Genomic DNA, 26,577 nt, shown 5'->3' with positions numbered 1-26,577 from the left:
CTAGTAAAACGAAACTACGATTTTACCATATTTCTGTTTACTGATTTTCTGTAAAAGCATCAATATTTCTGTGAGGAAAGTATGAGTAATGCATCAAACTTCCATTCTAAAAGTGAATGTCAATGTATTGAATAAATTTACTACAGAAAAAATTTAGCAGGAGTGGTGTTAGTCAGTGTAAACTTACTGAATCTTCTCAGTCATGAGAATATTATTATTTTCAAGGTGAGTTCAATTGTTACCATTTAAAACAGGCTTACCGGGTACTCTCTTTGTCTCCTACAGTCATCAGCCCGTGTCAGCCAAACCCCTGCCAGAATAATGGTTTTTGCCAGGGTCAGGCCAACTCCTGCACACAGTTCTCGTGTGTTTGTCCTACCTGTTACACTGGGATGCTGTGCGATCAAAGTAAGCTCCAGGTCTTGGTATTTTCTTCATCACAAGTTTTCAATTTGATTCGGCTGATTCCAACTGATAGCTCAGTTGCCTCATGAATATGCACATTGTCAGAAATACAGACATCATAGAGACAGAACTGCATGGTGAGACATTGGAAATTTACAACAACTTCATGGCCACTGTAGTGTGCCTTTCTTTTGGATTAAGTATACTGTCATAGCATCCACTACAAGCTAGTAACAGAAGAATTTTGATGAATGCCATTGCTGGCAGCAGTTTTGTGTGTGTTCATGTTTTATCAAGGTGTATATTACTACTATCTTTACACAGTTGACGAAAGGTATGTTGATATTAAAGGGTTTATCAGATCTTTCAACTATTGGAAGTTTCCAACAGTGCAGATGTCAAAAAATTAAAAGAACGTCAGTTTGTTAACAGGCAACAAGACCTACACTTCCAATAATCTGCATGCTGTAATAATCTGTCCAACAATAGGACCACTCTTTTATTTTGGAATGCCCCTCTAACAGTGAAACATTCCATACTCTCTAATTTTCCCTTCCAAACAGGAATTGACCAGTGTGATTCCCACAGATGCCAGAACGGCGGTACATGCCAACCTCAACCAGGTTCATGTGAGGTGTACACCTGTCTCTGCCAAGGATGTTATTCAGGAACATTCTGTGAAAACTGTGAGTAAAGCTCGTGTCTAGTCTCAAAAGAGCACCATCCAAATTCCAAATTGTGAGAGACGCTTTAATCAATATTGAAGTTGATTTAATCAATTATGAATTGATTTTAATGGTTGACATCCCGTGTTGGTAGCAAAAAAGAACAAGGAATATCACATGCTTTGATTGTAAGAAAACTCTGATTTATGAAATATGATTCATATGAGTGTGGCCTGATATAACACATCACTCAAAGCTTGTCTAAAATTTTTAGTAAAATGTATGAAAATTAATTTTCTTCCCATGTATGGCTTTCATATACCAGTACATTTGATGTAAAAATGTATCATATCTGAAATCTCAGAGAGAAGTGGGCATTTCTTATATCATATTCAAATATATGAACAATTACTACATGTAATCAAGAAATAAGTGAACTATGATTTTGTCTTGCAGAGCCTCTCAGCATGTAGTTTGTAAAATTTCTGTCTATAGCTGTACAAGTTTGTGCTATATGTGAAACCCGTGTTTTGCATCTGCAAGAACTGTTGTTTTCTTTCAGTGAAAAAAAAATTAAATCTGGCATTGAAAGCAGAACAGTTTTTCATCATCATCCATTTTCCTCCTTGTGCTCCTTATCTCTTTCACAGTACTGGATCCTTGTCAGCTGCCCAGTGCTTGTTTCAATGGTGGCATCTGTCAGCAGGTTCCAGGCTCCTGCACACAAAATACCTGTATCTGCCCTGAGTGTTACACTGGTGATCGCTGTGAACAGAGTAAGTGCCCTCTGCCCACGGCAGACACCAAATGGAATTTTTGTGGTGACAGTCATTAGAGTTCAAAGCTCACCGCAGCCTGTATTCTGGAAAGTCTTTGAAATTCCTGGAACTTTAAAGCCGCCCGAACAGGCCTTGAAGGAAAGGTCCTGGAAAATGAAAATCAGTCTTGAAAAGTCCTTTAAAACTAATAAGCCACCAACCATTTTTGAAAATCACAATGATGATAAGCCATGACATCATAAAAATGATTCGTAAAATAATATGTTAAAAGAGATACCTTGGAAATGGGGCTTTTGACATCAAAATGTCTTGAAAATTAATAAGAGAATCCTTAAAAAGTCCCTAACATTGAGTGTTTGGACCCCCTCTGAACTAAATTGGTGTACCACTTATTCAAGAAACTATACTCTATGATTCAAGAATAAACTACATGGGCTGTGTGTTGCTATAGGGCTGATCCAGAAGATTTCCAGCAAAATGTAATGCAACTCAATGAGTTCAGAACATTGTAAGTTGGAAGACATATTGGTTCATGGTTCATACACATTGCCGTACTACAGTGATTTTATTAATGTGGAATCATAGACAAGGAACAACTGAGAAACAGTTTAAAACAGTCATTGCCGCTGACTTCCAACCTGTCATTTGATTTGCTTTACACCATGTCTTTTCTTTTTTTCTAAACCCAGGAATCAATCAATGCTTTCCAAATCCATGTATGAATGGTGGTTTCTGTATGCCAGCCCAAAACAATTGCAATGACTTCAGCTGCAGTTGTCCAAACTGTTACACTGGAACACTTTGTGCAGACAGTAAGTAAAATGATGAGGCTATGCACAAATCACAGTTACTCCTTTGCAATACTCCATGGCAAGAAGAAATTCATTTTATGTCGTTGATGTATAGTGGTTGTATTTCACAAATGTGCATTATCTTGTTACATTTATTGAATTTGCCAATATTGCCCCTAGGTCTTTTCTTGTGCTGTGTCAGCCAAGTCACAAAAGTGTTATTTGGTAACTCTATGACTGAACACTGGCAATTGTCTCTGAATGTTCCATGATTTCAATTCAAACACAACGTACTTCTCTGAATACACGATCATTATCACACAGTAGATTTGGTTCTGAGCAGCTTGTACAGTATGAAGTCTTTTCAGTCACCAGCCAGGACTAGTTAAAGAATGGTAAAGACATATTGCTGCAATTTTAATTCTGTAAGGTGTAACCTCATATTAAGTAAATCACAAACAGGTTTCATCGTTCATGTTCCTACTGTAACTGCATGTCTTTTCAGTGCAACTCATCAAGCAATACAGTATACAAATCAAATGTTATTACATCAAGGTTTGTTTACTCTACTTTATTCTACAGGAATAGATCAGTGTTCACCCAACCCATGCAGTAATGGAGGCACATGTACTGCTGTCCAGAATTCATGTACTGCCTACAGGTGCAGCTGCCCTGGCTGCTACACAGGCTTCACATGTCAGACATGTAAGTGTTTTGTCGGGAAAGTCTACCCCTTGTTTTGTCCCTTACACCGTAAAACAAGGTCTGACAAAATGTAGGGCTTTCATTTGCTGCACAAGTGTGCGCATGAGAAATCAAAGCTAGCAGTCACACTTGATTGAAAGATGTAAAATGCAAGTATCTGCTACTTTGCATATTATCTTTAATGTTGAACCTGGAATGTAGTGCCATGTAAAGTGTTCACAAAAAATGTAATGAATATTTTAACATCTCTCATTCAACTATAGTATTGAATGCATGTGATCAAAGACCATGTTTGAACGGTGGAGTATGCTCTCAAGTACCTGGATCCTGTACACAGTATATTTGTCAATGTCAGGGATGTTATACTGGACAGCAGTGTGAGACTTGTAAGTCTGTTTATCACAATCTGTACAATATTAGAGACTTCACTGCAGGTAGATTGTGCCTCAAAATTGAGAGACCTAAACTTTTACCCAAACTTTCCTCAAGGGAATTTTAAACCATTCCCATTCAAAATCAGAAATAAAATCAGGGGTCACAGTGCAAATTTTGGTACTAGAGAAATACATTACCCAATGTTTACCGAAACTTGAAATTCGAAATGGCTGCCACCCCAGTGTTAACTCAAAAGGGGGGGGGGGGGGGGGGGGGGCAATAAATCGTGGATATTCACAAAACTAAAGTTGATGAAAACTTTATTTACTCGATGAGTTTCAAAATGAACCTCAACAAAATGGTAGACCAAAAGAGTATTGTAAAAGTTCAAGAGTGTGAATATTTTTGTCCCTCAGAGGCACATTCTACTTTACTGTACATAAATTGTAAAGACTTTATTCTCCAATTCTCCGGGTGATACAGTCAGTGTGGAAAACAGTCAGGGTATTTGTTAAGGCAATGATACACTGGTAGCTTTCACTGTGTTTCCCCTGTGATTTAACCAGGGTTTATCCACATGCCAAGCCAAGTTTGTCGTCTCCGAACAAAAAATACGGGATTTATTCTCTGGTCGTTCTACGTCACGACAACCGCGTCTATGTCTCAATTTTGGTGCGTCGGACCTTTTTTTGTCGATCTTCGGTGTGCTCGTAAATATGTAAACAAACAACATGGTGGCCTAATGTTTCTCCACGATCAAAAGTCATGTAATGATATCGATATTTTCACAGACTACGACATTACTAATCCGAAAAATGTAAACACAAGAGTGTATCGCCTATATATTCCGAAGGAATTACGTGAATAATTTGCGGAAACAACGAACTCGAAGCTGGTCGCGTATACCGTGGGTTCCGTACGCATTGCAAACACGGTCAGGCGCGACGTTTACAGTGTTCGCGCCGTCGAGATTCAGTCGATATTTGTTCCCGAAAAATAGCGTATCTTCGTCTGTGATAAATTTCTAGGACTATGCTATCTTTGAAATAGAGTATAACTTTGCGGAAGGTAGCCTACATGTAGACCGAGAGCTGTCATTTGCTCCACACACGAACGAACGTGAGCGCAAATGCACACGACGGACGACTGGAAATGATTGACAACTTGTGCACGGCGTACTGATATTTATTCCTAAAGTAGTTCAAAAGTTTAAACGCGGAATCATCATGGAAAACTTATTTTATTTTGCAAAAAATAACGAATTATTGGCTTGTGCATGTGATAAGTATATTATTCCCTAATATTTTTCTTCATTCAGCTCGGAAAATACTCGTGACGTAATGACCGTGTCACCACTCGTCTTCGACTCGTGGTGACACGGTCATTACGTCACTCGTATTTTCCTTCGCTGAACAAAGAAAAATATTAGGGAATAATATCTAATCATCTTGAATAGGGGCAACAAAAATGTTTACTAGGGTTGTAAACCATTGACCTATCTCCCCTTAGAGTATCTAAGGTATAATTACCAGTGCAGATACTCTAAGGTAAATTATACCTTTGGTCCCCAATCTTTTACCAGGATTCATCCCTGAGACAACAGAAATGTTACCTGGATTCTGCAAACTCTTTTATGTACCCCCCTTAAATGCACCAAAAACACTGACAGCATTCATACAGTGTAATGTGTACACATCCATAAAAACGTGATTGATGGTGATACAGCCCTTTCTATGAGTATGAAAGTTTACTAATCGTGTCTATTTTGCAAACAGTGCAAAACCCGTGCCAGATCAACCCATGCGTGAATGGCGGTCAGTGTAGGCAGACTCCAGGCTCCTGTACCGAATACACTTGCAATTGTGTTGGATGCTTTGAGGGCGACAGATGTGAAATCCGTGAGTAGAATATCATGCTCAGAATACTTGATGATGTAGGGGTCTTGTTCATTGAATAAAAATGTAATATGTGCTGACCTTCCTTGCTGTAAAAACTTTGTGAAATGTAGACTGATTCTATATTGTTTATATAACGTTCAAAGATTCAGCCAATATATGTGCAAAAGAAACTCATGTTGAAGTAACTGCTGATAGACTGAAAAAGAAAGGTGTTCCTGATATATAGGTGAAATTTTTTTCTCAATTTGTCTGCAGGAAAACCTTTGTAATTCCAAGTGCCAGGGTCATATACAGCAAAACTTCTCTTTACTTAAATTTTGCTGCTACTATATATACATTGTATTGCATGGATGTTCTAAACAAAGCCTGTTAAATTTGTCTCTGAAACCAAACAGTTCTGAGTGATTTGAAGAATCATTGTTACTCTGTGGCAACAAAAGCTAAACAGAACTATTCCTTTTAGACATTTATATAACCTGTGTGCAGTAATTTCACCCTTCTTACGTCATGTTGACCCCGAAGAACAAACGTTAATTTTTTAAATCAAATTTTCGTACAGGTCTGGACCAGTGCCAGCCAAATCCGTGTAGGAATCAAGGTTTCTGTTTGCCAACTGCCAACTCTTGTACTGACTTCACATGCGTCTGTAACCAGGGCTGTTTTACAGGTGACCTGTGTGAAACACGTGAGTATATTATTACATTTATTGATTTGATGCAAAAGTCTCATTTGCGGTTAAACAATTAAGCAATAAGCCACCTCAGTGACGTGTATACCATGAGATTTTGACCATTTTATGACATGTATGCATGAGCAAAGTCTGGCGTAAAGCGTCAAACAAGGAATTTTCCATGTGCTAAGAGCTCAAGCATGTTCCAACTGAGCTATATCATGAATACAGCATGGTTGTTTTCACATCTCGAACAGTTAGATTGCTGTATAATAATCACAATCATACCTATCCATAATCCAATAACACAAGGTCAAAATTCGTAATACATTGTCACTTGTTATAACATAGACACAAAACAGTACAGAACAGACAGTAAAGCATTGTTACGCACAACAAAGTAAAATTCATGAAAGAAATATATATGGACCTATGGAAATACTGGTCTGGTGGTCAAGATATTAAATTGACCATGCTATATTAAATTTTGTGATATTGCATAGTTGGAACATGCACGCGCCCTTAGGTAGAGAAAAAAATTCCTTTCATGTTTCATGCCAGAATTTCAATATACTGGTGTGACGTAGCAACAATAAACCACCTTAGCAAATGGTATACTGCTTGATTTTGACCAGTTTATGACATTTATGCATTTGCAATGGCTTTTGCATACATGTCGTAAACTAAAATCTTGTGGTATACTGTCACTTGGTGTGGTTTATTGCTGAAAATTAAAATATACATGTACCATGTATATTATGGATTTGTGTTGACATGTACCTGTAGTTGAAATAAAAGCTTACTGGGTTTTCACATCTTTTGCCACTAAATGTTACTTAGTTTTCATTTATTTATATGTACAGTCACTTTTATAAATTAATCACTGCAATTATTTATATGTATTTTTCTCAAATGCAATTTGTTGTAACTTAGGAAGGGCATTCTTGTAAAAGGTTAAGAACTTCCATGTGAGCTGCAAATTCTGATATTCTCCTCTTTGTACCCAATCATATGTCTGACCATGAAATTCAGGCTTTTCCTTGAAAACTCTATGGCTATACACCAACACCACTATTACAAGAATATTGTGTTTTTGTGTTGGCAGCAATCAACCAGTGTGTACCGAATCCCTGTCAGAATGGAGCTGTCTGTGACATCATACAAGGCTCTTGCACGGCTTTCACATGTGCCTGCTTTGGCTGCTTCACCGGCAATCTCTGTGAAACAGGTGCGTCCTAATTTTATTTTTCTCTTTCTCTGACACATTTACTGGATCAAGTCACAGATGACCTCCCTACTCATCCGCTGATACCTTCCTCTCCTTGATATGACATCCTTCCCGCTGAGTGACTCACGTGGGGGCTTTTCTAACCAGTATAGTTTGTTTGTCCCATTCTCATTCTGCCAGAATCTTGGAAAATGAAGTGATCAGGTTGTTAAAAGGATTGAGATTAGCTTTACCACATTGTAAAATTCTAACATGAATTTCATCATGTGAATATTCCAAAGTTGTTCTCTATTGGAGAACTGATCAGAATGCATGCACATGTGCATGCACACACTCACACAGAGACACAAACAAGCCTTTAGAATCAATTTATATAAGAGATTTTTTGGTGGAAATTTGCTTTGGATAGACCATGCAAGCCAGCTTGAAAAATATTGTAGTACATCTTGTTTAGATTGCCATGTGCATTGATTAACATGCATGTTTTGTTTTGTTAGAACTTGATCCTTGCCAGGTCAACAGATGTTTGAATGGCGGTCAGTGCCAGCCAGTTCCCGGCTCCTGTACAGAGTTCACTTGCTCATGTGCTGAATGCTATACTGGGCAGTTCTGTGAAAGACGTAAGTAGCCTAAATTTGCAGTGAAAGGTCAAAATTTACGTACTAGTTTTTTTCAAAACTGCCGATAAGATTCACAAGATTTGTGTCTTTCCCAAAAGCCACTTGATTGTCATTTTAAATTATACAGTTTTTTTAAACCAAAAATATTTAGCACTGGCTTTTTCCACAAGCACTGTTAACAGTTAGGATTTACAGAAACTTCTTTGATTCAGTTACAGTTTCACCAAAACATGGAAATTGTAACAGGGTTTTTCGAATTAAACCAGCAATCTGTTTTTGCATAGTAGGTACTGTACACTTCAACAAAATTGTGTTACCCTCATCTTATGGCAAACTTTCTCTTGTCTATGCAGGTATCAACCAGTGTGAAGAAAATCCTTGCCTCAATGGTGGCTTTTGCCAGCCCACACCAGGATCTTGCACTGATCTTACCTGCGTATGCAGCAACTGCTACACTGGACAAAGATGTGAAACCTGTGAGTTCTCATGTTGCATATTTGTTTTCTTGCTGTATCAATCACTTTCCAGCCAAAAGAGTGTTCATGTTCAGCTCCATTGTCAATGATGTGGAGTTTATGATAGGTGATCAACACTAGCCATTATTAATCAACTTCTCAGCATGTGGCATTTCTTCTCGCGGGGAGAACAAACTGCTGGTCTCACTGCTTGGATGTTGGTATATATTTCCAGGCTTGTCTTAATGCAGATGTGTGCACATTAGCATAGCAGTTGCATATTTAAATTCAGAGAATTTTTCTCATGTTTCTCCAAAATTATTCTTCTTTTTAGAATACTTGAATGTGTGATCGCTTTCAACATTGTGTACATGTCCTTTTTACCATACAGTACAAAACCCTTGCAACAGCTTTCCATGTCGGAATGGAGCAACCTGCCAGCAGAGACCAGGTTCCTGCACCCTGTATACCTGTACCTGTCCACCAGGTTGCTATACTGGGACAAATTGTGAAACACGTAAGTTGGTTGGCGGCTGCCTTTTCCATAGTATGCCCCAAATCTTTACAAGAATTTACTTCTCATTTAAAGATTGATACTTTTCATTTGTCTGATGTAAGATAACTTTCCTAGCCCTTCTTCAAATTAAGAATATGTATGGAAATGTGAAAAGTAGAGGTCAAAAACATAATTTGGCTGCAGAAATATTCATATGTTAGGACCAAAGTTAACCAAGCAGTGATTTGAATTCAAGTAGCATTCAATCTGTACATTATTTCTATAGCAAGGAAGGCAGTAGTCATTGACAGAAGAGAAGGTGTTAGAGAGAAATCAGTCCTTTCATTGTAGTTTACAAAATTCGTTTGCACTGTCACATCTACTTCACAGCAAAAATTGAGAGATTCTGAATATTGTCTTGTTTTTGTTTTCAAATACATAACTTTGCACACTTTGATACAGACTTTTCCTGGAAGTGGGACAAAAGGATTTTCTAATACCAATGTTCATGCTAACTTGCTGCATAATTTATGTCATTGCAGTATACCTCCACATATTTATGTATTAAACTATATGTTTTTGCAAGTCACATAATTTATATTCATTATGCTGTTTTCTTTTTTGAAACAGTTCTGAACCAGTGTCTGCCGAATCCGTGCCAGAACAACGGCGGCTGTGTGCCTCAAAGCGGATCCTGTACGGAGTTCAGCTGTACCTGTCAGGGATGTTACTCAGGAACTGTATGCGAACGATGTAAGTCCAGTCACATTAATGTATGAAGCGTTTCTCCTTCTGTTTCCTCATTTGGGTAATTTAATGACATTACATGGTGTAATTAAAGACATGCTTTAGTTTCTGAATTATTTAGAATTTTAATTGGTTTTTCAGATAATTATTGTAGGAGGGCCACATTAGCAATTAAACTAATGGAGACACACTATATGAAAGCACCTTGACATGTTGGCCAAAAGTGATACAATATAGAGAAATTTTGAATGAGAGGATAGAAGAAGTCTTAGAATGATTGTAGGAGTGAGATTGAAAAGTACTTTCAAATTACTATGTTTTTTAATGGTTCATGGATTTAGAAATTTTATCTCTATTGTTTAACACCAAGAGATTTACAGTTCATTGAACTAGCTAACTTCACTTCTGATTTTCAAAGTATTGGATCCGTGCTCACCAAGCCCATGTTTCAATGGTGGGACTTGCAATCCTCTTGGTTGTGAAGATTACTTTTGTTCCTGTCCATCATGTTTTGAAGGAGACAGATGTGAAAATAGTAAGTTCATTTGTTTTTATTTCTCAGTTGAACTTTATAGAGTTTTTTTCTCTCCAAGGCATTGCTCTGGTTTTCTTGATGCCAGATTGTATTTACACCAGGCGATGATAGTGTTGATCAGCCATATAAAGACAAAACTATACAGTGGAGCACAGTATGTGGGTTGAAGCCAGATGAAATTACTGGTGATAGTGCTATCAACATTGTGATGGTGTGTCTACGAGTTGTAAAATAAGACCGCATTGTGATGTTGAAGCATAAAGAAATTTTCAAGTCTAATTTACTCATTTATTCTTTAATTTGCTTACAGGGCTCAATCAGTGTCAGCCAAACCCCTGTCAAAACAATGGTTTCTGCATTCCAACCTCTGGTTCCTGTGAGGATTTTACCTGCTCATGTCAGCCATGCTTCACAGGAACATTGTGTTCACAACGTAAGTCTGTGTTTGGTAGAAAATGGTGAAAGAAGACGAAAAAAGGGCGTAAAACCAAGCAATTGATGATTTAAACTTTTCAGTGTTGTGCTCCATTTAAAGGAAAGATATGATTAAGTGATTGCTAGGTGAATATTAAGGAGATTGGGTTAAGGGTACAGAGTTCATGGTTGAGGAGTATTTCAAGTTTGAATCAAAGAGTTTGCTCAATACTTCTCTGCTGCCAGAAACTGAGTCAATGACCATGTTTGACCATGGTCACAACCATAAATAAAATCCTGCATCACACAGTGGTCATGCCTTGCTGTAGGTGAAAACTGATCGACTGCGGTTAAGCACGGTTGAATCAGTCATGGCAGACCAGGTGAACCCTGATTGACAATAGTCAGACATGGTCAAATTGGTCATGGCAGACCCTATTAAAGTCACACCATAATGGTCAAACATTATCATGAGTGATCATGGTCAAACAATGTCAAACACATAGTCAATGCAAGCATCCATGTGAATCAGGAAATAAAAGCAAAAAGAGAAAGGGATATACAAAGCTAGTTAAACAGTTACAAAGGTCAATTTCAAATATATTTACCTGCTCAGCAGTGACCTTGTAACATTGTCAGGCATCAGCAATTTAAATGGACGGAAGTCCTTCTATGCCCGATGTTTTTGCTCGGTCAGTCAGGAACTGTTAAATTTCAATTGACAGGTTCTGACGACCACCAAATAGTACATGGAATTGTTCACCTCTGATTGTTTAGCACAGATTTTCCTCTACTTGACAGCTCAGGCCAGGTAACATCAAGTGTAAAGCATTTACAATTTCATTTTACCAAATAGTGTAATATCTGTTGTTTTTTTAATACTATTACTGTATTTATGACTTCCATCACAGCAATCAACCAATGTTTGCCCAATCCATGTCAAAACAATGGATTCTGTACAGCAACAACTGGAAGCTGTACAGCCTTCACGTGTACATGTCCTGGCTGCTACACAGGCTTTGACTGTAGTCAATGTAAGTATACACATGCTCACTTTGTATTTGATGATAGAATTGTTCAGTATCTGCTGAAACACAGTAATCTTTTCAATGATTCTTGAGGTAGAATGCGCCTTTGGGATAGATAGATAGACTCTAAAACTTTAACAATATTTTTTGGGCTACCACTTGATAGGGCTCACTTGAAGGCATATTGGGTAAACAAAAATTTTTACTGGGGCTTAGTTTTGCGAAAATCAAGAATTTTATTTTTCCCATAGAAATAAGACAGGGATGGCAGCCATTTTGAATCTCAAATCTTGTTAAATGTTTGGTAATTTCTTATCTTGGTACCAAAATTTGAACAGAGACCCCAATTTTGTTATGATTTTGAAAGAGAATTGTTGAAAGTTATGAAGGTTGAGCAAAACTAATTTAAAAGTCTTTCAATTTCAAGGCGACAAACTACCTTAATGTAACAATTTTCCCAACATGTCATATCCGGTACAACATGCTCCCAATTATCCAGAACTTTTTTATTTTAAACTTTGTTTCATAACTTTGATAACTTATTTCATTCACTGTCCTTGACTTGCCTCTTTTTCTTCCATTTCACAGTAAGTGACCCATGTTCATTCAACCGTTGTCAGAATGGAGGTACCTGTGTGCAGACGACGTGTGATGAATTCATTTGCAGGTGCCCAACCTGTTACACCGGACAGTTGTGTGAGCAATGTGAGTATATGTGTAACTGTACACCTGTTCAAACCTGTTCTTCCATGCTGGATTTCTTTCCAGGCAGACAAACAGAAGGCCATCCTTTGAAGCTGAGCAGCCGGGGTGCATTGAAGTTTACTTTCCTGTCATACAGTCTATTATTCTCAAAGATATGTAGAGTGCCATTACCATGTGAATGTCTTTTGGTTAGCCAAAATTGTGCCTGACAGACTCAACCACTTAATATGTGAGGCTGTTTTCAAATGATGTTATGTGTAATCTACAGCTTGAAAGACAGACTCTGAGGCAGTTATTTTACATAACAATGCATAATTTGCACATTCTTTTGTTGTGCAAATGTATTCTCTTGTACGGTGATTTACATATGAACAGATTGTTCAAAAATAAAAGGGGTGGGGTTGTCCACCCTTCAAAATCTGCTTGTGGAGAGAGCCCTGTGTTTCAAAGCTGTCACTTTTGCAAACATTGGTGTTTGTCTCAAATGTTCAATTGTAAGAGAACACCAAAGATGGTGAGGTAAAATGCAAAGAAATCCTCAAAAAAATTAGGTTAAACCCACTTTTGGCCTCGATTTGCAGATAGGTTGTAGGGGAATTTTCACCAGTAGAAAAAAGGTTTTTGATAAAAACTATCATCTTTCTTGGGATCTACCTGCCTGTACATTATGTATACCAAGGATATGTCATCGCTGCTATTCTCTTGGCAAATTTTATGTTCCAAGAGTTTCAAAAATTTTTGCAGAAAGCACTTTAACTTCCTGTTAATTCATTTTTCCTCCTTCTTGTTACCCCTCTAGTCATAAATCCATGCCAGAACGGCCCTTGCCAGAATGGAGGCTTTTGCCAGCCAGTGACAGGATCTTGTACAGACTTCACCTGTATTTGTGGCAACAGCTGTTTCACTGGACCCATCTGTGCAATACGTACGTATTTACCACTGTAAGCCCTTAGTGTTCATAATGGCAACATACACACAAAATGAATTCCATTCTCTCACTATATTAATGGCATATTATAGGCTCATTCCTATTGTCATTAGAGTTCAACCATCGATATGTCACAATTAAATATGTCCACACATTTTGACCAGAAAGACTCTTTCTAAAATCACTGTGTGTTGTTACCACTGATATTCTGACTAAAACCATATTAAAAGACGTGCCAAAGGAACCAGACACAAGCTAGTTGAGACTTGTCAACAAAGAATAAAGTTCTAGATGTCTACAGGCTGAAGCATATTTGACAGTTTGGATATTTAGTGACAATGGTGTTCAGTGCTATGTGTTTTTCAAAATTACTATTAACAGACATGATATAGTGCAGAGTTAAACCTTTTTTGTGCTTTAAATACTTCAACCAAAATTTTTGTGCAACATTTTACCAATTTTTTGTGAACTTTTCTGTAATTTTTTGATGATTTTGGACTTCACTGACATCACTTTCCATTGGCTACAGTTTTTGATCAAAAGTTTGAGAAAAATCTGATTGAATAACTGTCACTGTTTGCCATCCCTGTCTTCCAAGAAAGGTTCAGATAATCGACGGTTTACCGTACTACCTTTTTTTGTCTTTCAGCTGTAAATGTCTGTGACTCCCTGCCGTGTGCAAATGGTGGAACATGCCAACAAGTAGCAAACTCATGCACTGCTTTCACATGCCTCTGCCCAGGATGCTACTCTGGTGCAACGTGTTCTCGCTGTAAGTTAATTTTTTTGGGCGAAACTTGGACATCTGAACAAGTTATCTAGGAAAGTCTTTATGAGCCTCTCAGATGGAATTCTGACTTTGCCACAAATGCTTTCAAAGGACTTCAAAATATCAGTGTTGTGTTAATGTGCTAATGCTGATGCAGCTTGTATTGCTAGATATATACATGTAATTTAGAATCAGTGAATGAAAGTAAAAGTTGATGATATTTTGAGAAACAAGGAGCGCATTAAGACTCAGAGATATGAGCTTTAAATGTTCATATCAACTTGATAAGCATCCAAGACAAAAGTTTTCAGCTTTCTTTCTATTGTATTTCAGTGTTAGACCCTTGCCAACCGAATCGCTGTGCCAATGGAGGTACTTGTTTCCAGGCTGACAACTCCTGCGAGGATTTCACATGTGTATGCACAGAGTGTTACACCGGCCAGTTCTGTACACAGTGTAAGTACATGTATTCTCTCTTCAATGTGCTTGATGTAGTTAAAAAGTTGAACTTTTTGCCCCCAAAGTGAAAAGCTTTAACCCATTGAGAGCTGTAATTTTTCCCATCAAAATTTTAGTGCAACATTTTACCAATTTTCTATATTTTCTATATTATTTCCAAATAGAAATCATATTTCATTTGCAACAGTTTTTTATCAAAATTTTAGCAAAAATTTGAAAAAACATTTACTTGTGTGTATTTCATAAAGGCTACAAAAAATGTTTGGCACTCAAAGGGTTATTTAAAACAAATTTGGTCATAGATAACTCTAGAAAACTTCAAATATAGCTAGATTGTTAAACATAACTAGGGTTTTTTTCCCAGAAGGAAGCGTTTAGCCTTTTATAATTTTTTGTGCATATTGAATGAAAATAGAGTTATATCCAGGAAATAACAGGAAAACAATAAAATATACCTGAAAGAATCCATTGTTTGGTTACTTTCAATATTGAAGATATTTCTCTTTTTCAGTCATCAATGTCTGCCAACCCAATCCATGTGAGAATGGAGGTTTCTGTCAGCCCAGCCAGGACATTTCAACCTGCACAGAATTCAACTGTATCTGCGACCAATGCTATTCTGGTCCAACCTGCAGCATCCGTAAGTTAGCCAATCAAAATAATCCTTTTCCCTGTCTTTATGGCCTTTTTGTTGCCGTGTGCATGATTTTGTTCAAGTCTGCTTTTGTCTGTATTCGTGTTGTGAGATTCTTAATCGTAAAGCCAAAAACAAAAAAGTTCACGCCTTAGGGTTGTTTTTAGTCCCCACGGACACCGTCCGGGGGGACTTATAGGTTTGGTCATGTCCGTGCGTGTGTGCGTCGTCTGTGCGTCCGTCTGTGCATATGTCCGTTCGTCCGTCCGTTCACGCAGATATCTCAGAGATGCCTGGAGCGATTTCATTCAAACTTGGTACAAGGATTACTTCATATGTCATACATATGCACATCGATTTGATTTGTGATATGATCCAATATGGCCGCCAGGCGGCCATTTTATTACGATTTTTTCATGTACAGAGCCATAACTCAGACATGTTTCAACCGATTTTATTCAAAGTTGGTACAAGGACATTGACCAATGTCATAGATTTGCACGTCAATTTGTTTTGTGATACGATCCAATATGGCTGCCGTGCGGCCATTTTATTACAATTTTTTCATGTACAAAGCCATAACTCAGGCATATCTCAACCGATTTTATTCAAAGTTGGTACAAGGACATTGACCTATGTCATACATATGCACGTCAATTTGTTTTGTGATACAATCCAATATGGCCGCCAGGCGGCCATTTTATTACGATTTTTTCATGTACGGAGCCATTAAACTCAGACATGTTTCAACCCATTTTATTCAAAGTTGGTACAAGGACATTGACCAATGTCATAGATATGCACGTCAATTTGTTTTGTGATACGATCCAATATGGCTGCCGTGCGGCCATTTTGTTACGATTTTTTTATGTACAAAGCCATAACTCGGGCATATCTCAACTGATTTTATACAAAGTTGGTACAAGGACATTGACCTATGTCATACATATGCACGTCGATTTGTTTTGTGATACGATCCAATATGGCTGCCAGGCGGCCATTTTATTACGATTTTTTCATGTACAGAGACCTAACTCAGACATGTTTCAACCGATTTTATTCAAAGTTGGTACAAGGACATTGACCAATGTCATAGATATGCACGTCAATTGGTTTTGTGATACGATCCAATATGGCTGCCGTGCGGCCATTTTATTACGATTTTTTATGTACGAAGCCATAACTCAGGCATATCTCAACCGATTTTATTCAAAGTTGGTACAAGGACATTGACCTATGTCATACATATGCACATCGATTTGTTTTGTGATACGATCCAATAAATTAAATGAATTGCCAATTTGCATTTACATGATGAACTTTTGTTTTTAGGGTGAATGTCCAGAAGCACTGCATCAAACTTTATAAAATATGGTACCAGTGATAATCTATCAGTGTTATGATAGGATGCAAAAATGTTTTGCAACATCCTGTTGATTAATTCCTAGTTGACTCATTTAATGAACTTTAGGATGGTGGCCTACATTGGTTTTATGTTTTCATCACCATGGAACTCATTCTTGGCCATTGAGCGCCATCTGTATCAAAGTATCTTTATCACAGACCTAATTAATGTAGAGGAGTCTATCCTCTCTGAGGACTTGTAATCAAAGTACCCATTAACAAATGGGGACTGTGTCATCAACGATGACTTGTTCATCCTCATGTTTGTTGATCTAGTCTATCCCTGTCAGCTTATTTCTTTTTTATGTTAAGTTGAAAAAATGTGAAATAAAAAAACTGATGGTTGCCAGAATACGTCGCCAATGTGAAGAGTTATTGTCATCTGTGTGTCATGTCAGTATAAGTTACTGTACCACAGCATCCAGACATTCTCATTCTGTCATTTCTATGTTTGTAATTGAATATTGTTCATTTAAAGATAAACTGATTGAAAACTGTATCTGTGTATAGTATCATTTGTTAGATTTAACCCTTTCACCCCCAGTTCCCTGTATACAGGTCCAACTTTACCATAGAAAACAATGGATTTGGGACAAACCATGGTGGTGAAAGGGTTAAGATGCCAAACAACCTTCAGTTTTTGAATCCCAGCATTATTTTTTCCTCATTTCATGGTAAACATGGATAATTGATGATTTAACCAGTAGAGGTTGAGCTAAATTGACTTTGACAATAGATTCACAGTTGTGTTATTGAAACTGCATGGTTGAAACCCTCAGCATGCAAAATTATACCAGTATATTGATTGGGCAAATGCAGCGATCTGATTGGTCGAGACGTGAAAAGATCTGTGGTATATTCGCAAATCCTTTTTTGAGTTCCATTCCAGACTTTCAATATACTGTTATGATATGATAGCAATGAAGCACGCCCAGCGACGATATCCCATTCGAGTTTTACCAGTCGACTTCATATGCACTCTCTATCGCTTTTGCATATTTGTCATGAACTGGTCAAAATCTTGTGGTGTACCATCCCTGGGGATGATTTATTTCTTAATTTGACAATATTTGCTCAATATTATATTGACATTGTATATTCTGGGTATCTCATGATCTCTCCCTCGTCTACATCTGCTAGGTATTGACCAGTGTGAGAACAATCCTTGTCAGAATGGTGGTACATGCCAAGCTCTGCCAGGATCCTGTACTGCTTATAGCTGTATCTGTCCGGAATGCTTCACTGGCCAGACCTGCCTGTCTCGTAAGTGCCAGGGATAACCTTTTTCTCTTGAATGAAATCTCCAAGTCCAGATCCCCAAAATTGGTAATTTCTGAGTGTTTGATCCAAAAGCCTAAGTATATAGCCCTTTGTTGTACAAATTTTTCCTGTGCACCGTTCCATTCTATGGTTTGGACCTATATAAATGTGAAAAGGGGAACAGAGGTGGTATGTCTGATTAAATGCAGCTTCATCAACAAGAACAAATGGAATGAAACCCCAATTCAAAATAGAACAAGATGCTTACAGCCATATTTGTCATGACATTGCACCCAATGCATTTACAGTTTTTACACACCCATAATGATTTGGCCACTTATGAAAACATAGAATAATCAAACAAAACACATGTTTCATGCATTTCCAAAAATACCAGTGTAATTTACTAGTGTGTTGAGTGCCAGATACAATGCTATTACATCACCAGTACTGTTTTTCAAGTGATAGTTTTAATGTTCCTTCTCTCATACAGCCATCAACCCTTGCCAACCAAACCCATGTCTCTTTGGGGGATTTTGTTCTGTGTCACCGGATTCTTGTACAGAACCTGTATGCAGTTGTGCACAGTGCTACGAGGGCGATCGATGTGAAACAAGTAAGTTTCATCCCAAAGATCTCCATATCTCTCTTCAGAGATAATGTCTCTCCCTTCATATCCGTAATATGGTTTTCCAATGATAATGGAGCTATTTGCAAATGCTGACATTGGTATCTCATTACTATGTAAAAAAAAGTTGTCTGAAAATTTAGATCACCTTTTTTGAAATTACATATATATGCACATGCAATTATGACAAAAGAAACTTTAAAGGTAACTGCTAATATTACAAAGAACACTACGAGACATATTAACAACTCAGACAACTAGCTACACAACAGCAATGCATACAAAACTGAAAAAATTTTGTCTGCATAACAGTGTCTAGTGTTGTGTGCATGCAACTATATTTGCTCAACCACCGATTCTGTTCGCATGTTTTTAACCTGTTCATGCCTGATTCCCTGTAAACAGGTCCACACTCACCACTGATTGCAGAGGGTTTAGGACAAACCCATGATGGTGAAAGGGTTCTACATTACAATGTGGAACTGTATGCATACAGGGCTTTAATAATCGCCTGTGTACCACAGATTGTACAATGTTAAACATCTACTTTCTAAACCTACAGGATTGAACCAGTGCCAGCCAAACCCATGCCAGAATGGTGGTTTCTGTCAGCCGGATCCAGGATCATGTGAAACTTATACATGCTCATGTCCCTTCTGCTATGAGGGTACTCACTGTGAACAAAGTAAGTCAGGCAGTCGAATGGCCCCAAGCAATACGCCTGGTATGACCTAACTTTAACAAATACCTTCACAGTATGAGTAAATCAGGTCACCACAGATCACAGGCTCTGAGTTTTTCAGCTTCTCCTAACCATCATGTACATCAAAAAGACGTATTTTTAAGTTGCATATATTGCCTCTAAATGGCGACAGCCAACTATGTACAATGTAGAGTAGATGTGTATTGACATGTATGTGTTTTGTGTGTGTGGGGAGGTGTGTTGATATTATCTCCTTTCATATGGCTCTCATCTTTTTCATTCTACTCCAGGAAAGAACCAGTGTCTTCCCAATCCATGTGAGAATGGTGGTTTCTGCACAGCCACTCCAGGATCATGTACTGCATACTCATGTACATGTCAGTCCTGCTTCACCGGCGCTACTTGCAGTCAGTGTAAGTTTCAGAGTTAATAAACTTCAAAGGCATGTTTCTTCAAGTAGTTTTAACCAAATCTATACACATATGGCATCCAGTGTTCTCCCCCAAATATTTTACAAGAGGGCAAGGTCCCCTTCCTGTCGCCAGAGCTTTTGAAAAATAGAGATTAAAATGGTGTTATTTGGTGGCGCTTGGGGAGTATTTTTTCAGATTTTTTTCTTATAAAAAACTCAAATGACAAGCAATCTGAGACTGATTCCAAAACTTTTATTCCAGTTCACTGATTTCAATTAGGATTACATTTTTTGAAAATGAAAAATAGCGACAGACATTAAAAAGTAATGTCAACATTTTCTGCCATTTTTCTCATTTCCTTTTGATAGCGATTGATCCCTGCCAACCAAACAGATGTCAGAATGGAGGGCAGTGCCAAGCAACACCAGGTTCCTGTGTACTATTCACATGTACATGTCCAGACTGCTACTCCGGACAGTACTGTGAACAATGTGCGTACATCTCTTGATATTTATAAGCATCATATGATAGGGTTCCTGCAATGCCAGGCAATCATCTATTGCCCACATTGTGATACACAATACTTGATCCCGATCCCATTTTATCATTCCTGATGATATGCTGTACTCTTGCATGTCTATGAGTTATGAAAATTTCAAATAGCATCGCAGGGCTATCACTAATGGGCAAAATTAAATGTTTCAACATTTCTGGAAAAATTGATAATACTCTTTGGTAATACATGAACAGAAGAAATGAAAGTAATACTTTATCACTGATCACATGAAACTGAAAATCACCAGAAGCGATAAACCCAGGCGCAAAACAAAATAGATTGCCCATAAGTCACTGGTTACAGAAGTCAATATCACACATGTGGTGCCATATTCAGAAAAAGTACTATCATTGGAACTAGCAATACAGTTTTGCTGTTGATCCAGTATGAACACCAGACAAACCATGATACTCTGATTTTTTTCAGTCATAGAGTTTTCACCCAGGAATCAAAGTTTATATATGATTATAATAATTACTTATACTCTGATTTTATTCATTGACAGTTGTCAATCCATGCCAGCCCACCAACCCGTGCCAAAATGGAGGATTCTGTCAGCCAGAGCAGGGATCCTGTGTTCAGTACAGCTGTTTCTGTCCTACATGTTTCACAGGCACAAACTGTGAAAGCAGTACGTACTCTTATCTAAATCATTTTTTTTCCACTTCCCATATTTTCATTTACTGACTAAAATATTCTAGTTGTTGATATATTCTGCGATGATTGGTAGCATAATTTAAATTACAGAGAGTGACCCGTATATAGGCCTGTAGGTAATTCATGTGCATACATGACAACAACAAAAATACTCCTAAAAGGAGAAGTAACTCCAGGGTTTCCTGAATTTCAGTGTATATCTGGTCTGACTCTTGCAGACACAGAACCTAAAACCATTGTCCCTGAGGCATTTATACTGTGCACATATGATAAAGCTCTATCAGGAAAGTGTACAATGAGTTCAAAAAACAGCTTTGATTTTTTTATCATTTAGCAACTGTTACAAAAAGATATTCAAGCAGTATGCTCTTTTGATTATCCTCCAAGGCAAACAGTGCATTGTTTACGCATTGATTGATTTTAGTGGATGTGAAAGTGTAATGTTTAAGTGTTGGGTTATTATGCAAGTTGGTTTTGGATGTATTCAACAATTCAGTTGGCTGTATTTTGTCCAGTAAATTATTTAACATAGGTTCCACCAAGGGTTTTTGTCAAAGTAGTTTGTGTTAATTCTGTTTTTTTTTCATTATTTCACAATCAGGAATCGACCAGTGCGAAAACAACCCCTGTGACAATGGTGGAACATGCATACCAACTCAAGGATCATGTCAGCTGTACACATGCATTTGCCAATCATGCTATACTGATCAAAACTGTGGCACATGTAAGTAAAGTTTGTAGAGTATTATGAGAGTTCAGCCCAAAAAATTTCAGGATTGACCTTTTTAACCCTTACATACCCCCTTTCACTTTGAGTTGGCAAAACCACATGTCTTATATGAATTTAATATCAGCACTCATGCCTCATTCATATTATTCGAATAAGGCAAATAGAACTTTTGACCAATAGCAATTTAGCTGGTGTACCAATCTCAATTAACCACAGTTAACAATGATGTAAATTATGACTTTCCTATGATAATTTCCTGATGCATACTGATGATGGATTTGTCAGCTGTGATATTAATTGTATATGACACCCATTTCTAACACAAAATTATCTTTCTCTTTGTTTTATCAAAATGGATAGTATTAAATGCCTGCCAACCAAATCGTTGTCTCAATGGTGCTACGTGCGTGCAGTTACCAGGTTCCTGCACAGAGTTTACATGCAATTGTGCATCATGTTACACAGGACAGTTCTGCGAGAGTTGTAAGTTTTGTTCCTGTATTATTTTTTATGAATGCATGTTATGAGGACCTCTCTGCTGGTTCAAATAGTTTATTATATCTGCACAATGTTTCGTCCTAAAAGTAGGACTTCCTCAGGTGGTACAGAACAAAAAGTTTCAACACAGAGTGAGTTACAGTGGTATTTTTCGTACGAAAAGTTACATGTCAGAGTAAATACTATGTGACAGTATGGTGGAAATACAGAAGTTCTTACCTGTTTGAATGGCTCAGATGTTGATTTATGTGTATTTATAGTGTGGCTGGGAGGGCGCTACAAGCGCTACAAACTTTTTGTTCTGCAGCACCTGAGGAAGTCTTACTTTTAGGACAAAACATTGCGCAGATATAATAAACTATTTGAACCAGCAGATTGGTACGTGTGCAATACCCTATAAACGAATATATCATAACCACGCCACTGGGAACAACCTGAAAAACCACAGTCGAACATATATATATATATATGTATGTGCTAGGCATTTATTATTTGGATTATTTGTACTAAATGGGAAAATGTTCCCGTGTAAATTTTAATTAATTTCACTTAACACACAGAGTGGTACACTCACAAACACAAACACACACACATACATGAATTTTTGGGGGCTTGAAAATATACATATATGTGTGCCAGCGTCAGTGTGTCTGTGTATTATTACATATGTACTGCAGATTATTCTATTGTGCCCCACCACATAAAGTTGGTATTGAATCTCAGTAATGTGCATATGAGAAAAATAGTTCCTTTTCAAAATTCGGTTTTTGTCAGGATAAATTGCATATCATATTGACCACACAGTTGCTTCCTACACTTTATTAATTTTATCATAATAATACAAAATGTTAACAATAAACTCCTTGTCAAACAGCTAAAAACGTACTTACAGATTGAGGGAGAATGTCACAAGCCATCAAATAACTATGCAAATTAGTCACGTGCCCATTCAATAATTTTTCGGTATTTTCACGCTAAATTATGCAAATGAGTATCAAATTCGGCGGACTACTTTATACTTTCAAATTGGTAAAAATTGTCGTCTACTGTATACATTGAAACCACTCGATAGAGGACCGGCATTACGACTGGCAAAATTGCGAATATGTTGTACGGAGACACAATGGAAACACCTTGTGACACTTGAGAAACAAGTATTTTCCAAGGATAACGCGACGGTAGCGTCGTTGACAGTGCCGTCTGGGACTGCACAGGGAGATGTGCCCGTGTCAACACAGCTGACATGTCGAAAGTTGCACCGCAGAAAACCAAAACACGGAAATGAAAACAAGACGCGAAGTGGCACTTTTCAAGGAATGGCTTCACACCATGACAGAAGAAACTTGCGAAGTTCTGAACATTCCACCACCTGAGTTAGATCAATTGCTAGCCCGTTTTTTTCTGAGCGACGGGACTCACTGACAGCGCTCGTACGGTAAAGCCTGCGTACAACGACTGCTCGATGCCGGCGTTCCACCAACTGTGGCTTCACAACTAAGCTAAGCGGGCACAAAAACCCAACATTACTCAACCGCTATTCTGTGGCCAGTGCAGACCAGCAGCGTCAGATGAGCAAACATACTCGCCGTTATACAACCTGCATTTGATCCACAATCGACCGCGACCGGAAGTACAAGCCTGATGCCGGCCGAACATACACCGCGACCGGTGGCCGGTCCTTCGTATGCTATTCGAGGTCCCTTGTCGTCAATGCATCAGAATGCCCTCCATCAGTTTCCGCAACTACCAGGGATGTTCTCAAATGCACAAATCAGTGGTGGATCGTTCAACTTTACCTTCAACATCACCGGAAATAATTCCCTATCTCAACAGTCTTCGCCTGTATATCACGCGACGTCGTTGCATCGCCTCCGAACGTCGCCGACCTTCAGTGATCTACTCCGATTCCGACTCAGATTGAATGATTCAACCGATAACATAATTAGACTTTCTCGTTTTGAAGTTTTACTCATTGTTCTTGTTCCAGTGTACATGAATTTCGATTATAATGATATAAAATACGAACGGTTTCACTTGAAAACATTTTGCAGTGTCATGTGTGTGTGAGTGACGTTGTTTGAGTGTACCAGCTGAGGGGCGAATAACTCTATAGGTTTAGTAATATCCATCCGCCGACCCAAGAATTTACTTGCTCGGCGAAGTTACTAACGTGTGTAATTTGGGAACATATGTAATAATAACAGAACTCCATGACCTTGCCCTGACGTTTGTGTGGTACGGAAGTTATTTTCACTCGTGATGCGGTGTATCCTTGCTGTATTTTCACTCGCTTCGCTCGTGAAAATACGGCCGCAGGATACACCGCATCACTCGTGAAAATAACTTCCGTACCACACAAACGTCAAGGCAAGGTCATGGAGTTCTGTCATATGATGTAATTCAGGTTGCTTCAATTCTTTTTACATTTCTATTGCATGTAAATTCATTTTGTTCTTCTTTTACACAGTGATGAACCCATGCTTTCCCAACCCATGTCAGAACAGTGGTTTCTGCAGTCAAGTTCAAGGAAGTTGTACAGATTTCCAATGCCAATGTCCAGAGTGCTTTTCCGGTCTCACCTGTTCTGAACGTAAGGATTGCAGTGCCATTCCAGAGAAAGCTACAGGAATGATTTTTTTTAGACCTGTAGCGTCGTTTCTCAACCTTCAAGCTGTCATCTATGTTTAATCCTCAACAAATTTTAATACTTATATCCATTGCCTTACTATAAAATGCATTATTCACTTTAAGAACAAACGTTGAGCTGATGTGAATTTCATTTTATTGAGTCATCCCTGCCATGACATACAGCACCATTATCATCATATCGTGTGTGTTTGTTTCAGTTAAAGGTATACAGTCACCTGTAATCTAAATATGCCCATATATGGTTAAAGGATCGTTCCTCGGTATTCAAAATGCCCATGTGAGGGTGCTGTTTTTAAAAAGCGGCCACCCGCTTAAAATCTGTTATTGGTTAGATTTTCTCTTTCCATGGTAACTGTGGCAAAATTGAACAGTATACCTTTAATGTATGTCAAATTCAATATTTTTTTTGCCTATTATTACCAGCTATCAACCCATGTGCACCCAACAATCCGTGCCAGAATGGTGGGACCTGTTTTGGACAACCTGGTGTCTGCACAGTGTTCACCTGTACATGTCCGGGCTGCTACTCTGGTCAAACTTGCGAAAGATGTATGTATGACATGCAAGGGTTTATAATTGCCATATTTCATGTCCAAGAGACAAATTTTTATATTCAATTGTGTTATTAAATAAGATTACTTGTGTGATGTACTTTGTTGTTCAAATTCAGATGAATAAATAGAGATGATGCTGCATAGTGGGGGATGGATGGGAGGGGGTTAGGGAGGATTGAGAGAAAGAGAGAGTGAGGAAGGACTTTGATTGACTGATTACAGTTGCTACAGATTATGGTATAGAAAAAGTAAATGTTCCTGCACAACCACTATTGGATGCCAAGAAATTATTCCTGAAACCAGAGGGATGGGGACAGCCTGAGTAGATTTAGCATGACATATTTCATGATAATAACACATGTAAAATATTCTGCTTCATGTTAAATGACTAATATTCTCTGTCATCTAGAATCTTTCAGCCTCTCTGCAACCCTACAGTGATGAAGATTCTGACCATAGAACCATGCACACCTCGGCTGCAGCCTGAGCTTCAAAGTTTTTTTCCTTTATCTTGCTACCTAAATCATCTGTAATCATGCTGTTTATCACTAAGAAGTATAATTCAGCAGTTAACAATCAATATCTTCCTTTACCCCCTCTTAAAATGAATGATGAACGTACATTTTCCTGATCAATCTGGGATGTTCAGCCATTGACATCACAGCTACCCTGAATGCACTTCTCAATCCTTCTGCTGCCATATCTTGCATTTTTGCCTTCTCCTTCTGTGCCTGCAGTTGTGTGCCCTGCAGTGGCTCATGACGCTGCAGTTGGATCCTGCTGTACATACCATGGCATATGTCAAGGGGCAAGAAACAGTCACAAAACAGCACAAGGCACATGTGTTACAGAAACTTATTTTTAATGTAATATCAGAACGATGTAATATTTTTCACTCACATATAGGGAACAAATGTGGCAATGAACTCATTAGAATAAGATATCTGTATTGGTAACAAAAATTACGGTCAAGGTGTTTACTTGCTGCCATTTCTTTTTCCTACAAGTGCTCAACCCATGTGATCCAAATCGGTGCTTGAACGGAGGCCGGTGTGTACCATCCGCCACCAATGAGTGTACAGAGGCCACATGTATTTGCACTGGCTGTTACACAGGGACGTACTGTGAACAATGTAAGTGTGTATGCTGCTATTTTTTGTGGAGAATACATAACATAAACTTGAGGCAGATAGACAGCAACAGAATAGTAACTTCTATC

General features: G+C 38.1%; 1 protein-coding gene across 1 annotated transcript in view; it reads left to right on the top strand.

The window, feature by feature from the left end:
• Positions 1-26,577, top strand: part of LOC139151079 (uncharacterized) — a 270,051-nt gene that overhangs the window by 86,716 nt on the left and 156,758 nt on the right. Inside the window, exons 83-114 of the mRNA XM_070723612.1 lie at positions 286-408; positions 969-1,091; positions 1,721-1,846; positions 2,539-2,661; positions 3,223-3,345; positions 3,609-3,731; positions 5,496-5,618; positions 6,178-6,303; positions 7,394-7,516; positions 8,014-8,136; positions 8,490-8,612; positions 8,983-9,108; positions 9,718-9,840; positions 10,253-10,369; positions 10,680-10,802; positions 11,695-11,817; positions 12,400-12,516; positions 13,316-13,441; positions 14,094-14,216; positions 14,547-14,669; positions 15,184-15,312; positions 17,851-17,973; positions 18,464-18,586; positions 19,161-19,283; positions 19,592-19,714; positions 20,083-20,205; positions 20,776-20,901; positions 21,529-21,651; positions 22,018-22,140; positions 24,623-24,745; positions 25,228-25,353; positions 26,366-26,491. Of these exons, the coding sequence (XP_070579713.1) occupies positions 286-408; positions 969-1,091; positions 1,721-1,846; positions 2,539-2,661; positions 3,223-3,345; positions 3,609-3,731; positions 5,496-5,618; positions 6,178-6,303; positions 7,394-7,516; positions 8,014-8,136; positions 8,490-8,612; positions 8,983-9,108; positions 9,718-9,840; positions 10,253-10,369; positions 10,680-10,802; positions 11,695-11,817; positions 12,400-12,516; positions 13,316-13,441; positions 14,094-14,216; positions 14,547-14,669; positions 15,184-15,312; positions 17,851-17,973; positions 18,464-18,586; positions 19,161-19,283; positions 19,592-19,714; positions 20,083-20,205; positions 20,776-20,901; positions 21,529-21,651; positions 22,018-22,140; positions 24,623-24,745; positions 25,228-25,353; positions 26,366-26,491 (3,951 nt within the window). The remainder of the gene's footprint in view (positions 1-285; positions 409-968; positions 1,092-1,720; positions 1,847-2,538; positions 2,662-3,222; positions 3,346-3,608; positions 3,732-5,495; positions 5,619-6,177; positions 6,304-7,393; positions 7,517-8,013; positions 8,137-8,489; positions 8,613-8,982; positions 9,109-9,717; positions 9,841-10,252; positions 10,370-10,679; positions 10,803-11,694; positions 11,818-12,399; positions 12,517-13,315; positions 13,442-14,093; positions 14,217-14,546; positions 14,670-15,183; positions 15,313-17,850; positions 17,974-18,463; positions 18,587-19,160; positions 19,284-19,591; positions 19,715-20,082; positions 20,206-20,775; positions 20,902-21,528; positions 21,652-22,017; positions 22,141-24,622; positions 24,746-25,227; positions 25,354-26,365; positions 26,492-26,577) is intronic.

The sequence above is a fragment of the Ptychodera flava genome, chromosome 15 (assembly GCF_041260155.1).
Source record: "Ptychodera flava strain L36383 chromosome 15, AS_Pfla_20210202, whole genome shotgun sequence".
NCBI classification, from domain to species: Eukaryota; Metazoa; Hemichordata; class Enteropneusta; family Ptychoderidae; genus Ptychodera; species Ptychodera flava.
The sequence above is the reverse complement of the archived record's forward strand: the minus strand, read 5'-3'. Positions and strand labels throughout refer to the sequence as shown.